The following is a 15987-nucleotide window of genomic DNA, read 5'->3' on the forward strand; positions in this document are numbered from 1 at the left end:
GCTCATTTTTATCACCCGGTTTTTTCATCCAGTAATAATCATTAGTGCCAGTTGTACTCAACTAGCACTAATGACTCTTTTCATTTGGTTTGTAAATAATAAGAGAAATGGTGAGAAATGTTTCCACATTAAATGATCTATCAGTTAGCATTATGGTCGATTGATCACTTAATTTAAAAATGTTTGTATAATCTATTTTTATGTATAAAATCCCAGTTTATAAAGTAGTCAGTAACTAAACAGCTTCAGACGGTGAAGTGAAAAGTGTCTGCCCTCCTGAAATGTGGAGTAGAAGCAGAATATTGTATGAAGGTGCTAAAGCAGCATAAATCTGTGCTTTATTGCACTTTAGTGTGTTTCCTTACAAACTTCTATAAAGTAGTTCAAACTGTTCAGCTGTGCCAGTAAACCACAGCATTTGATAGGAAGTGAAATCCTGCCAACATGTTCAGACTGAGGTTTTGTGGTTTCACAGATTATTTTACTGTCTCGTTTCACAAATGTTGGCTTGTATAATAAACAAGAATCCAAACCCAAAAACTTGATGATTAACTTTGTTCTGTTTGACATTTTTTACAGTTTTGATTTCTATTTTCTTAACTGCTTATTCAAGTTAGGGTCAAATGAGGGTTTTGAGCCTTTCACAGCGCTCATTGGGTGAGCAGAGGGTTCACCCGACGGGCTGCTAATCCATCAACACTGCTTAGACTGGCACAGAACATACAGCCAGGGTTAAAGCTCGCAACATGTAAGGCAGCAGAGCTAACCTCTGCAGCTCCAGGTTAATGAGATCTGTAAACAGATGGGAAATGAACTCGACAATAACCATTATGACGCGACTATCACGTCTAACGTTTGATAACAAATTAGGCTATCAAGCCAAATTTATTGTTGCTGAATAATTATTAGAAATGTAAACTGACAAAAAATAAATAAACTCATCCGGATTAGAGCTTTTTTTATATTTACTGTAAATGTCACAGAGCTGCGGTCGCTTTCTGAAATTAAAAAGAGCGACCGGATGCTGCTTATACCGCTGTGACTGTTTGTGATCTTCTTTCGTGGTTTCTCATAGAAATGTTTCATGTCTGACGTGTTCATTGTCCATCTAAACATTAATCCTGAGGTGGTTTTTCTCTTCCTAGCGTAAAACGGGAGCTTGGAGCAGCTCTGTGAGATACAGACAACATCGCGCGTGACTGATCCAAAACTCCAGGAGCAGAGCCAAATGAACCTGCAGAGAGAACAGTGCTGTCTGATCTTTTTACAGCCGCGGGGACAAATAAGAAAAGAAATGTCCGTTTGCTGTTTCAGCACATGAACCGATTTAGTGAATGAAACAGCTGAACTCGTCACGTTGAACAGAAACATTCAAACGGTGGATGGACACGGCCGTGTGAGAGTGTAGACAAGCGGTCATATTATTGTATTATTGTCGCGTCTTTGCTTTATAATATAAAGTGCGTTGAGGAAACTGTTGTTGTGGTTTGGTCCTGTGTAAGTAAAACTGCACCGAACTGCTTCCTCGGGTTTTCTGACCGGGAATGAGTCAGTGGTGCCGCACGCAGCTCTCGGTCCTCCCTCCCTCCTTCCTCTGCTCCTCCTCGTTGTACCGCTCACCGGTGAAACACAGTGGGCCGGACTGAGAGGGCGAGAGAGAGAGAGAGGCTGTGCCTACGACGCTGTGCCGGTGCACCACGGGGTACGCATTCAAACTGACCAGCGCGTCTCTGTGGCAGCGCAGACACTCCTCTCTCCACACCATCCAACACTGAGCAGCCTCACTGCGACTGAAGCTGGTAGGTAGACTCCTCTTTATTTTACAGCTCTGTCTACAATGCTGAGACAGCGGAGCAGAGATTTGCCCCGAACCCGCAAACCGCGGCATATTCTCGGGTTAATCTCAGCCCTGATGCCAACCTTTCCTCTCACCCGGCTTCGCGGTTGTAGATATATATATATATATATATATATCTATATATATATATATATATATATATATATATATATATATATATATATATATATATATATATATATATATATATATATATATATATATATATGCGTTCATTTACGTCCCCAGATGTCGCGTTTTCCAGCGGCGCTCACCGGAACGCTTTTATGGTCGTTCATACTTCACCACAGCAGCGCATCCAAAGGGCAGTTCAGACTGAAAAGAAGGCTGATAGCGGAGCTTCCAGGCTCCACGTGTGAGAGGGAGACAGCTGGTGCAGCCTGTGGACCAAACGGCTGAAAAGTTTCATTAGAAGTCAGTTACTCGGTGTGCACGGGCACCTCTGCAAAACGCGCACGAGGGCGATCATCACAGACGCACTTTGAACTTTTCACCTGATTTCTAATTAAAGTTTCTGCCTTCAAAACGCTTTGCTGAGACAAAGTGAGCAGGAGCGAATTACAGGTGAAAAACGCCGCATTAAAAGCGAAGTTCATCCGCACAGAAATCTGTGTGGATGTTATTCTCTTGTATTTTTCAGCCTTGGATTGGAAATTTCTTTCAGCCGTCACCAAATTTCACAGAGCCGTGACTCCAAATCAGACCAACACCATCTCCAGGCTACGCGTAAAACAGATAACTGTAATTCAGCGACACACTCAGATGCACTTTAATTTTCTCTGTGTGTCCATACGTAGCAGGAAACGGGCGAATAAGCAGAGAGGATCGGCGCACGGTCTAATGTGACGGTCGCTGTTAAATATGACAATGTCCCCATGAGGAGAGCGCATCAATCAGACGTTTCTGCATTTATCAGCCGCTCCACTCACACTACTGATGGATCCGTGTGAGCGCTGCAGGGCTTCTCTCCTCTTCTCTTCTCTTCTCTTCTCTTCTCTTCTCTTCTCTTCTCTTCTCCTCTCTTCTCTTCTCTTCTCTTCTCTTCTCTTCTCCTCTCTTCTCTTCTCTTCTCTTCTCTTCTCTCCTCTTCTCTCCAATTACCAAATAGACTCGGGGCCCAATCAGTGGAGATAATAAAAACATTGTAATTCTGTTATAAATTCAAACAATGACAAACAAATTGAGCCAGATAAATAGTAAATAGCACATTTTCACAATCAACTCATCAATTTTTGCATCTTAATTATTCCTGTAAACTGTGATCGTCGCTGCACGACAGGATTCGTCTTGTCACCAGAAGTCTTGACCCTCATCTTTAATCAGGCGACGTTGTCATCACTCAGACGATCTAAAGGCACTTTTGCAGAGAACACAAAAATCCTGAGCTAATAAGTTTTGGCTGGAGGAAATGTTTTTTTCTGTTTGGAGTCTGTGAGTGAAAACTTGTGAACGTGTAAAACAGATTGTGTGGGCTCGAGTGTGCACAAGTCCTTCTTCTTTCTTGACCCCCCATCTTACAAAATACAGGAGTTCTTTGTTAGGCTGTGTGACCAGTTTCTCCTCTGCAGTGTGTGCTGAAGAACAGCGTTACACTCACATGCAGTTCAGCACACTTTAAAGCACAGACACATTTTGGGGAAGTGCTCCTGAGGTAAAGTACGCATAAACAAATCAATTTAAATTTTTTAAGGAATTCATGAAATTCATTTACAGCTTTTATTTTGTTTTAAACAAGATTTTGAATTTGACATCACAGAGAGAGGCGGATATGATGTCTGTGAAATTTACAGCTAGTCTGTTAAAATTCAGCACAATGAAGCAAAAGAGAACATAAATGTACACAATTAGAAATCATGAAACAATGGCACCATTATTTCTTAAAGTGACAGGAATCCACTGATAGTTTTCTGTACACACTTTTCAGGCTAAAAGCAGAACAATGTTGCAACAGTGACGACTGCTTTTATTGCTTTCCTGCTTTCCTAGATATGCTTGTGTGTTGATGTTAGCATGTTTCCATCAGACTTCCACCTTTTTCACACACAAGTTAAATGTTGCTGTGAGCTGGTGAAATGCAGCAGAAGAAAACACTCGCTTTAAAATAACAAAGGACTCCATGAGAAACATTTCCAGAGACAAACAGGCTGTCCACACAGAAGTTGTCTCCAACATGTTGTCCGTCTCGCGGATGTCTGATGGAACAGATGTACATTAATTTTAATCAATACGGCTGTCTGCACTGGCATGTAAATGTTTAAGCCTGCGCTCAGACTGAATGTAGTGCTGTGTGAACAAATCAGCCATTTTATTCATTTAATGAAACCAAAAGTCCCGTTTAAAAGAAACGAAACAAAAAACGTTGATGTTCTCATGCAGCAGAGCAGGTCATCTAGAAGGCCACCGAATGCAAATAGGTGTGTGTAAGCTCACCTTCCTGCTAAATTACTTTGTAATTGGAAAACTGAGTAAAAGACGACGCTCTTTCCTTATGATAGCTTTCCAGAGCTGTACAGTCCCGTCTCTGTCATAGCATCGCTCAGTTACTCGTCACACTGATACCAGCAGGCGCGCACCATTTCAGCGCCTTACACTCTTTTAATTTCAGTGTGAATGCCCTTAACTGCTGTGATTGTGCGTTCAGCACGTACGAACCCACTGTGGGCCAACATTTCCAGTGTAGGTACAGATGCTTCTTCTAACACGCTTTCATATTTAAATGAAAGACAAAATGAATTTGTTAAGCTATGTGTCAGATATAGTTTTGTTTCAGAAACCTCCTGAAATCTGAGAGATTACTGACCTGCTGATGGCACCAACATCAAATAACAGCAGCTAAGGTTTTTGATAATATTGAGATAATGGTGGCATTTATTACCATAGTATGATTCAGTGACACTGGTAATAATATCTTAAAGTAATAAATGAATGGCTGGTTAAAAGCAGCCAATCCCAACACATCTGAACAGTGCAATAGGCCGACTGCAAATTACTTTCAAATAACATATGCAAAATTAAAAAACATGGGTAAGTTAGGTCAGGAGATCGAAGGTGATTTTTCTGACAGGTAGCACACTACAGACAGGAAGTAGTCCCTCGCTTAGACGAGGTGCAGCCTGTGCACACATGACACCTGCTTACTTGTAATATTCTGACATGGACTCACTTGGAAGTCGTGCACACTTTGTATTAAAGAGCTGTAACCTGTTAATCTGCTGTTCAGTTCAGGGCTCAACAACATTTAAGTGTGTGGAATCAATATGCTGTGTTTGGCTGCAGATTAGCTGGTGTAGCGCCCCCATCAGGTCGTAAGAGGAGGTGATGTGGTATTAGAGCATCATAGTTGACCTTTGGCAGAGAAATCCAATCCAGGCCCGTATCCTGTGACTTCCCCGTTATATTCAGCCTGGTTGGTTCAATTTCGTCACCAAAATTAATTCAATTCAATTCAATTTTATTTATATAGCGCCAAATCACAGCAAAAGTCGCCTCAAGGCGCTTCATAGATACAGAGAAAAACCCAACAGTCATATGACCCCCTATGAGCAGCACTTTGGCGACAGTGGGAAGGAAAAACTCCCTTTTAACAGGAAGAAACCTCCGGCAGAACCAGGCTCAGGGAGGGGCGGGGCCATCTGCTGTGATTGGTTGGGGTGAGAGAAGGAAGACAGGATAAAGACATGCTGTGGAAGAGAGACAGAGATTAAAGAAATCCTGATCCGTTTAAAAAGTTGCCGTCTTTCTGGAAAGATTTAGGAAATGCAGTTATTTTCACAACTGCAAGAGTTCACCTAGATCAGGGGTCGGCAACCTGCGGCTCCAGAGCCGCATGCGGCTCTTTAGTCCTTATACTGCGGCTCCGCGTGGTTTGGGAAAATAAATTAGTATTTAGCTGAAGTGTATTTTATTTATGTTAGTTCTTTTTAACTTGTAGTTCTAAATTGGAAGATTATTGTGATATTGAAATATAAAAATAAAATTATATTCTATTATTTTTTCATCGCTCAAAATAATAGTCACACTCGCGGAAGCCGGTATACCCGCCGAAACGCCGTGCATCTATCGAGACTTTCAACCCCAGGTAGGCCAATTGTGGATCCGAAGATCCACATTATGTCAGCAGCTATTCTCCACCGTGAACTATGTTAAAGACAAACAGCGCTCACGCCTGACAGACGACAGCTTACAGTCCTGCGTAAACTGACTTCGTACAGCCCCGATTAGCAGACGCTGTGCGCAGAGGTTCGGGACCATAAGTCTTATTGTAAACATATCACGGCAGACCGACGATGTTTGCATGAACACGCTTTTCAGCATCTCTTTATTGACCACTTTTCACACACGGTTGCTGTACGCACACAGCCGGCTGTAGCTTTTCAGCTCACAGCCCGACACACACCAACAACACAACAGCAGAGATAGCGCAGACGTAAAGGCAGCGAGGCATGATTGCGGGTGTGGCTCAGGTGCGTCCGCCTCCCCTGCAGCGGCGCTGCAGACCACGCCCCGCCGCACGCATTAACCTGGTAAAATACATATTTAGGCAGAATTTTAATATCTATTTTTAATTTTTCATCAGCATAGTGCTTTTTTACCAATTATTTTTTAAAAGTCAGGTCAAGGCTCCAACAGCCCAAAGGCGATATAAGGGTGGTGGCTGACAACAGTTTTTGTTTGCTACATGGATCATTTTAGTTCAGCTGGGTGTCTTTCCTTTTGTTATATTTCTTTAAGAGTTCAAAATGTGTTAATAACATAAATAAAATGTAATTTTCTCTGTAGCACTTCATGGATTTCATAAGCAACACACCTTAGTTGTTCACACAAAGCATAAAGGTAAAAAACAATATATACAGTGTTATCTTCATTTTAGATGTCAAAAAGTATTTGCGGCTCCCAGTGTTTTCTTTTGCGTGGAAACCAAGTCCAAATGGCTCTTTGGGTGTAAAAGGTTGCAGACCCCTGACCTAGATCATCACGGGCTGCTTTAATCCCTTAATCAATCGATCATATTATTTATTTATTATTTATTAGCAATGGATTAAAGCCTTTTCTTTAGACAGAGTGGAAAACGAGTGAAATCAGGGCGCAGGGCGAGCACAGGCTGGTGTTAACTGTATATTCAGTCGTTGACTACACGATTGGACAGCTGCGTCTGAGCCCAGTGTGTTACACTCTCAGCATCTGCTAATACATTCCTGTCTGACACTAGCAGTGTGAGGGATTGTCACTGTCACATTTATAACAACAGAAGCACATTAAAATATGCACGCGCAGGCCTTCATACACATCAACCTGCGAATGCGCACATGTGCTGCACACACTCCTGAAACACATCCACCGACCACCATGCTGGGATTTGCCCGTGACAAACAACCGGGGTGTGAAGTGTGTATCTGTCACGTCGGCGAATGAGGAATCGAGATGGCACGCCGACATCGTGCGGCAGTCCAGACGGACTCTGCCAAAGCAGCCTGTCCCCAAATTATCACCTCCGTCTTCCAGCGTCTCCGTCATCTCGGCACCTCTCAGCGGCTCCGCGCTCTCCCAGCAGTCGTCAGAGCCTCTGAAAAATGAGCTGCGGAGTTAAATCTGAGCTTTAATGGGCGACACGCACGGGGAGGCCTCACACGTCAGGGATGGGCAGTGAAAGGAAATGATCAGTTCACTTCATTGTTGAAAAGAAAAACTCAAATGAAAAGAACAATGTAGCACATGAGAAACCTGAAGAGCATTTTTAATTTAATTTAAAACACACGTTTGTCATTTAGCTTCTCACTGAACTGTTCGTTCTTTATAACCTAAGCTAACAGATAAACCTTTACGTGTAGACACTGTTGTGATGTTTGTGCGTGCCTCGTGTCTTTCAGAATTGTGCTTTTTATCATCCATGGTTATAGTGTAACTGTGATTTAGTCTACTTTAAGCTAACTGCAATCTTACTTTAATAGTTATTATTTTTACCCTATTAAAAAATAAAATAAATCATATTCATAAGACACAGTATAGGTCTGGGTTGTGTTTAGCGACAGTGTTATTCCTGCCAGGAGGTGCAGCTGGTGTCCAGTATTGTGTGTAACAGCAGTTATATAGTTCAGTGTAGCCGTGCAGCCAGCTGAGCTCAGGTACTGTTCACTGTGCCCATTGTGATTTAAACCCAGTCTAAACCAGCAGGTCCAACTCCTGTTCCACAACCTGCTTTAGTCATGCAGAGCTTTTTGGGACCCCACAGACACAAAGAGGCAGCGTCACTGCTAACTGTGCCATTATTCCACAGTATCCCTAGATAGCAAACACTTGTTTGCTGCTGTGCTAATCTTCCACGGCACATTTTGTTTAAATATTTGATAACTGCAATGATTCTTTTTTCAGTTATTCAAATAAGGGTTCTCCTACAAATACGTCATACGCCAAATTGCAGCTCTGCTCTTTTGCATTCTTTGCAGGTGCAGAAGAAGAACGTGATGCTGTCTCCTCAGGTCACTGGGACTGTGTGTGCACCAAGGGTTTGAACTCGTCAGCAGCCTCTCATAAGGCAGGGACAATCCACCCACTGCCCTAAAGCAACAACAACCAGCAGCTACAACTTTGCACTCCTCCATCTGGTCCCTAGCACCATGGCCTTCACCCTGTCAGAGATCATGGCAGCAAGGCGGCAGCAGTCGCAGGCTCAGTCACATTCACAGCGAGGCAACAGGACCGCTGTGGAGGTGGACGAGTACAGCACCAACCCCACTCAGGCGTTCACCTTCTACAACATCAACCAGGGACGCTTCCAGCCGCCTCACGTTCACATGTGAGTAGATGGAGATGTAGCTGCTGGTAATCATGGAGCATCCTGCTGTCACTGAGAGTTGGAGCTCATAAACATTTGTTGATATCTTTGTTTGTTTATCTTTTAAATTGCACCAACACACTGTGTAACAGAACTGTAGAGATAATGATTTATAGTTCAGAGTGTTGCAGCTACTTCTTGATCAGTCGCCACGTAAAGTTTATGTCTGCACAGAGCTCTGTTTGTTGGGTTTTCAGGAGACTAATAATAGTATTAATAATAATAATGATAATGTCTAATTAATAGTTTCACCTTTAATACTTTTGAAATGATTAATGTCAAATAAATACAAACAGTTTGCCGTTGCTCAGACACCTGACACTGATTTTTAATCTGCATCTTTAAACTGTTTTTGACCATTTGCATCTCGTGTGCTCCTGGAACAATGCATGTAAATTAATATCATCCCTTTCTTTGCATTTATGAAGCTTCTTCATCTGTTGCCACGGCTACAGCTATTTGTTGTAATGCCAACTTGAGACTTCTACATCAGCAGAGTGATTTATTTTGCTTTTTCCCCTCGAAAAACTGAAAATAAATTGCACATTTTTAAGGAATAAATTGCGAAAAATTATTTTTGAATTTTCTTGCAATTGTTTTATAGTTCAGGCTCTAAAATAACATGCAAGAAATAGTTTTACATAATGTAATAATTTTATTTATTTAAAATGTAAAATAAAATTCAATATTTAAAGTTTAAATAAATTATTTACATTACGCAATATTTTGCAAAAAATAAAAGCCTTCCAAGTGTTTTATATGTAATGTGAATCTGTGCAGACGCAGACGTGAAGTCAGTCATTGCTGCCTCAAAGGGTCTTTGTAGTTTATGCTAAGCTGGTGCTGATCAACCAGCAACCTGCAAGGCTGCGAATGGAAACCAGTGCAGAAATGCCAAAACCAGTGCAGGTGTTGCAGCTCCTCTAATGGCCACTTGTGTCTTGCTCAGAGTTATTATTGTTATTATCTGACACGTGACATCACCCACTGTGTCGCTACAGCCCATCCAAGGATATTTAGTCAGTGAAATCTGAGGAGTTTATCAGTCTGTAGCTTAGCATTGATCAGCATGCTTTGGTGACTGTTTGCAAGCTTGCAAGGCTGCGACTGTTGCACTCAACCACGTGGTCAGTATATTGTCACTTCTGGCTCCAAAAAATCAACATGGCAGCAGCCACGGAGCCAGAGGAGTCATGTCATCTGTGAGACGAAATCCCATTGGCCTGTACTGGGAGGCTTTTATAACATAGATTGTCTCTTTGTAGATTGTAGGCTAGTTTTCTACTTTGAATCCAAAAAGGATGATGTGCATTTATAGGTTCATGAAAAACAAACCATGCATATGTGAACTTATCCTACAATAAGCTCACTTTTTATCCTTCTCCCTAAAATGTAAAGCTCTGTCCGTCCTGCTGATTATTTATATGAATAACATTAATTATGAACTTCAACTAAAAAAGTTCAAAATATAAACACATAAACAATTAAACTAATGCTCAATGTGTTAGTCTCATATTGTGTCTTCAGACACAGGTGATCCAGTAAAACATGAAGATATGAATGTTTTAATGTGGCTGAATTGAATTTCTGCTGCACTTCAATATTTGGCCAGCGGTGCCATTTAATTATAGATTTAAATGACATCATTAAAGCTGTTCAATAAATGAGCAGACTCTGTAACATGTTCTACGGTCAGGTTAGAAGTAATCTCCTGAAGCTAAGAAGCCGTGCACCAACACTTCTTTCATAACAAGAGCGTCAAACTGCAGGACGCTGCAGACAGCAGCTTCAGATCGCGCCTTTGTAAGGAATCGTCAGTGATCAGTTTTTGAACATATGTAGGATGTTTCTGTGGCGCTCTTGTGAAGCTCTGAATCCCTTTTTCTGCCCTTGTTTATATTTAACGGTAGTTTTCACTCAGGTGTGATTGCTGTTTCAAGATGCAGCACTAAGAAACCGATGGGGAAGAGTTTTTGTGTTTTAAATATCCCCGACTGGAATTAAACTTAGCAGAAACATGTAGACCAGAGGTGGGAAACACCCCCATCCTCACCAATAAATGGCACTCTTCAGTATGTAGCTTATAAATGTCAAGATATGGTTTCTTGTTTTTTAACATTGGGGCTTCAAAAGACAATAGCAGTTACTTTTTGACCACACAGATCAAGTGTTATATATAAATGTCAGAAGCTGACATTATTAAATGGCAAATCAAGGCTAAAAATGATTTGAAATGCCACATCTAAAACTCTATATTACTTATAGAAGCAACTAAAAGGGGGGGGGGGGGGGTGGTTAGATCAAACCAAAATCTTCCTCTTTTGCACTCGGCCCACCTTGCTTGGAGGAAGAGAGGTGAGCATGACCCAAACAGCTTCTCTGCAGTCAAACATGGGATGACTTCACTGCATTTAGGGGCCGAGAAGCTTCCCTCAGCCAGAACACTGAAGGTGGGTCGTGGATGGCTCTTGAGGTCTACTGGTCTAGCCTCCAGACTTCAGTCCGACAGAGAATCTGTGGAAGCAGCTGCGTCTTTGAGTTGTAAAGCGACATCTATGAAACCTAAAGGGCTTGGCCTCCTGAAATGTAGCAAATCTACTGATTTCTCCATCAAGTACCAAATCACATTTTCCTTGGGGATCAAATACTTATTTCACGCAGTGAGATGCTCCTTCAAGTTTTATGTAATGTGTGTGTTTTGTCTCTCTCTTCCTCCCGTAAACCTTTGACAGCCTCTCTTGCAGTTTTAATGACGGGTATTTCAGTCTATATCAATAAAGCTGCCGACCGAGTGTTTCTGCGTAGCTGCACAGACACAAATCCCCCTCACTAACGTCTGATGCAGACATTTCTCTATAAACAGGCGACAGAAACTGCTCAGCTCGAGGGCTCCTCCTCCCAGCATGTTGTCAAAGCAGCACATTAACACTCTAATAACCCCCTTCAGCTACCTTAGATCAGGCTATTTATAGCACGACTATAACTGACCTCAATTTTGCTTGTTCAATTTCTAGCTAAGCTGTGGCAGCAATTAAGTCACTCAGTCTATTTGTGAGCTTTAGTTCAACTTTTTATATAAAATCACAGAGTCGAACAGTCGTGTGAAGAAGAGTGGAGCTCCGTCACTTTACATCATCTTACATTTCAGTCCCATCAGTTGTATTTTTTATGAACCCTCTTTTGTATTTTATTACTTTGTGACTCGTTTCTTGCTGGTTGTGTTATGTGCATATGTATCTGCTTCCCTCTGAGCCTCATCTTTTTCTGTCTCTAGTGGTATGGGAGGAGGAGGAGGAGGAGGAAGGGCTGGGTGTTAAGGTACCTGGAGGAAAGCTCACTTAAGTGGGCCACGGTTATTCACCAGCTCTCCTTCTCCCCCCCAGAGACCCCGTGGATCTGCACACTCACTGGAAATCCCAGAGGACTCTGCTCTTTTCTATATTTGTGCTTTATTCTTTTTCTATCTCTGCACATTTCTGTTTCTGTGCTTTTATTGTGGCCTCTCCCTCCTCCTTTGTGCTGTCTCTTGTTTCCCCATCTGCCTCAGTCTGTGGGGAGGATTTTCTGTTGGATACTAATTCTAACTTTTTTCATCGTCAGCCTCTTACCACAGAGACTTTACATATAGCATCGTTGTCCCTTCTGCTGTTTCAGTACAGCAGAAGCTGCAGTGGCCCCGTTTCACATCCTCACTTCCTGCTTTCTTGTCCTCTGTTCCTTTTCTTGTCTCAGGGTCGACCCGATGCCTCACGACACCCCAAAACCACCGGGCTACACACGCTTTGTGTGCATCTCGGACACACACTCCCGCACTGATGCCATCCAGATGCCGTACGGGGATGTGTTCATCCATGCTGGAGACTTCACCGAACTGGGACTGCCCTCCGAGGTCAAGAAGTTCAACGACTGGCTAGGTCAGCAGTTCTATGTGTTTAGCTCTTCTGTGACCTCGTGATAATATCCTAAACAAGAACAAACTTCTCAGAGAGTATTTTAATGCTGATGCATAAAACTCTCTTTTTAAAAACAGCTTCCACTTGTTTTTGGAGCATTAACTCAAAATCAGAAACTTCCCTAATATTGCTGACCATTTCTAAAGCAGTTTGCATCCTTTCTGCATGGATTTGAGTTTCTTCTTGTTGAATTTTAAAGATTAGTGATTTTAGTCAGCTTATATAAAACCTCAGATGTATTTGACAGACCGGGTTTGAGGCTGTTGAATTTCTCGGACATGTCACAAGAAAACAGGAAGCTAAAGACGATATATTGCAGAAGTAAATTACAGTGAGTCTATGTCTGTGTCAACACTGGAAGGTCATTAACTCAGTGATTCATTATTTAAGCGTTTGTGTCTGACATCAACTGATATGGGAAAAAGCAAAGATTCGCCTTTAACCCTTTAAAGCTGGTCGGAGCGGGCACGCTCTGTTTTGTGTAACTATTTTTAAATCCCGGTAGCTCTGCAACCACGTGAGCTAGCGCAATAATGTTTTTTGCATATGAAACCGGAGGAGTTGTACTTACATCTTATGCCATCAGCTTGTCCTCGGTCACAGTTTCCTTCCACATATAGTTTTGCAAAAACTGCATAAAAAGCACTTGCAGCAACAAAAACATAATATTCCAGAAACACGCTTTGCTGATCCGATCAGCTGTTCATAACACTTCTTACAGACGTCAGCGCGAACTATCGCATGTCCACCATGACCTGCCCAAAACCGGAAGCGACGTCATTTTCGCGGAAATGTAGTTTTTTTTTTACCATCAGGGCCTCATGAGCCTATACTGGTGTTTTTAAAAGTTATCTTTGACTTTATGACTTTCTGTGTCGTTTCTGGGATGCTTAGGACTCATATTGCACTGCTGGAAATAGTTTATTTTGATGCATATGCTGCTTTTTTTTGCAAATTAGCATTATAATATTTATTTTCATTTTTCCTGCAGTGTATAAAAATTGGTGTATTTCAAAAATGAAACTATGAAGACACTCAAAATAAATTTCCTGTGGTGGGAAACTATTTTGTGCAACTTTTTTGTATTTACAGTTTTGAGGGATAAGCCTCTTAAATTTCTCTAACTAGAAATATATGTTAAAAAAACAAAAACGATTTTCAATTTTTTTGTAGTTTATTGCACTTTTTTGCAATTTATGTAATTACTATGCACTTAATGCAGACATATTATTAAAATTTAGGCTATAATGGTTGTATTGATGTATATCAACTTGAAATGCTCCCAAAAATGGCTCCACAGCATGTAAAAATATAATATAAGCTCTGGCGGACTTGGTTCTATGGTCTTAAAGGGTTAAGTGAGCGTTCAATGCGCTGAACATGAAGCGTCTTTGAGCCGATTTTAGACTGTACTGAAAAAACCATTAAACTAAAACGTATGCTGTGCTTTGGGAAACTGATCGCTGTAATATAAAAGAATCCCACATGTGATTTGTGGCAAACATGCAAAACCCACAACATAGTGCGACGTGGCACAAAGTGCGTCTGGTTTGTGTTACACTCCTCTCATACAGATGTTGCACAGACAGTTTGAACGTACCCTTGGATCCCGACAAACCCGCTGAGCTGAACCAGCCTGGTTCTTTCACCGTTTCTCAAACAGCACAGAAACTGAATCTACTTTTAATATTTCACATTTTACTCAAAATGTTATTACGCAGCAACAACCTGATACAACTTAATAACTGATACTGGGTCACCCCAAACAGTATAACACCCCCTCGTTCTGCACACAGCGTTTCACACATGGGATCCACAGATTCTGCACCGATTTCCTTTGCGCTACCATCCCTTTCCTTTCACTCTTCTTGCTATCCTTCTGTCACAAATCACTCTTGACGCTCATCTCCACCCACTCCACTGCACCCTCTTCTTCACTTGTGCATTGCCTGTTGCTTTGTGCTGTTGACCCCTGGTATTTAAACTCATCTACCTTCACTCGACTCCATGCAGCATCGCCTCAGTCTCACTTTCCTTCCTCTTCTCTCAGAGCATACCTCCACCTCTTCCAGCTCTCCTCCACTTTCTCCCTACTCTCACAATGTCGACTCAAAACATCCAGCCTGGTCTCATCTGTCAGCAAATAAGAAGGGACTCAGATTGCTGATGTAATGCCTGCAGAACCTTCGCTGACACTCTGTAATCTGTAGATCCACGTGGACAAACTCAAACTCCTTTTCTATGCTTCTCGAGGCGAACGTTGTAGTGCTCATACTCAGCATGAAAGCGCAGTGCTGCTCCCTGATTGTCAGCTCTGTTCTTTCTACAACTTCTATGGCTCATCGGTCTTATCGCTCTGTATTTACTACAGTCTGCATTTTTTAAAACAAACTGGTACCAATACTCTTGCTCACCGTTCCTAAGGCTTCCCTACTCTCTTCGAGATTGTTCAAGATTGTTTTACCTCTTCTTTACTGCCTTCTCTGCTAGACGTTACCAGGTGACCTGTCTGGGACGACAGGTCTGCCTGTACTGCTTTTTTCTGCTGATCTCTCTTCTTTTGGATACTTTTCGGTACTTCCACAACCAAATCTCAGTGTTTGTATCTCAGGACTTAGAGCAAGTCCTCTATTAATTGGAAGGTTAGTGGCTCAGTCCCTGGATGCTCCACGTGACTGCATGCTGAAGTATCCTCAGGACATACTGAACTCCAGGCTGCTCTCCCGTGTGTTCAGAGCCTGAATGTTAGAGACACTCAGGTGCTTGTATGAATGGGTGTGAATGAGGCACGTTGCATAAAGTGCTTTGAGTGCTGCGGTAAAGTATAAGAACAAGCCTACGTTTGTCCTTTGTTGTCTTTCCAGAGGAGACACCAAACACCTCCCTCACCACGTCAGCTGTTCTTACCACCCGAAGCCTTTCTCGACTCCTCCCTGTACTCTCTGAGACAACTTCCAACATGTAATCTTTGCCCTTTATTTACTTACTCTCCTCGACTTCCAGAGCCAACCCAATGATTTTCCATTTCTCTTGTCAGCACCATACCTACCCAACACTTCCTCGTCTCTTCTGTTGTCCATGAAGTCTGCTCCACCCACCGCTCTCTCTCTCCTGGGGACACTTTAAAGAAGTCCTCTTTCTTTTCTAACTAACGTCCAGCCTGTGGGCGATATACACCAACAACATTCACCTCTTCAACCTCCAGCTTCAAATTCATGATCCTGTCTGATCCTCTCTTTGCCACAAACACAAACTTGTGCTCATTCTCTCCATCATAGCCAGCTCTCGCCCTCACTTGCACCTCCACACTCCAGCCTTTCCTTCTCTTTGCTGCGTCAGAACAC

General features: G+C 42.2%; 1 protein-coding gene across 1 annotated transcript in view; it reads left to right on the forward strand.

Annotated features, from left to right (window-relative positions):
• The first annotated feature begins 1659 nt into the window (after positions 1-1659).
• mpped1 (metallophosphoesterase domain containing 1) overlaps positions 1660-15987 on the forward strand; it is a 99940-nt gene continuing 85612 nt past the window's right edge. The window contains exons 1-3 of the mRNA XM_006806508.2: positions 1660-1799; positions 8302-8651; positions 12423-12604. Of these exons, the coding sequence (XP_006806571.1) occupies positions 8473-8651; positions 12423-12604 (361 nt within the window). The 5' untranslated portion in view covers positions 1660-1799; positions 8302-8472. The remainder of the gene's footprint in view (positions 1800-8301; positions 8652-12422; positions 12605-15987) is intronic.

The sequence above is a fragment of the Neolamprologus brichardi genome, chromosome 17 (genome assembly GCF_056152115.1).
Source record: "Neolamprologus brichardi isolate AB-2024 chromosome 17, ASM5615211v1, whole genome shotgun sequence".
NCBI lineage: Eukaryota > Metazoa > Chordata > Actinopteri > Cichliformes > Cichlidae > Neolamprologus > Neolamprologus brichardi.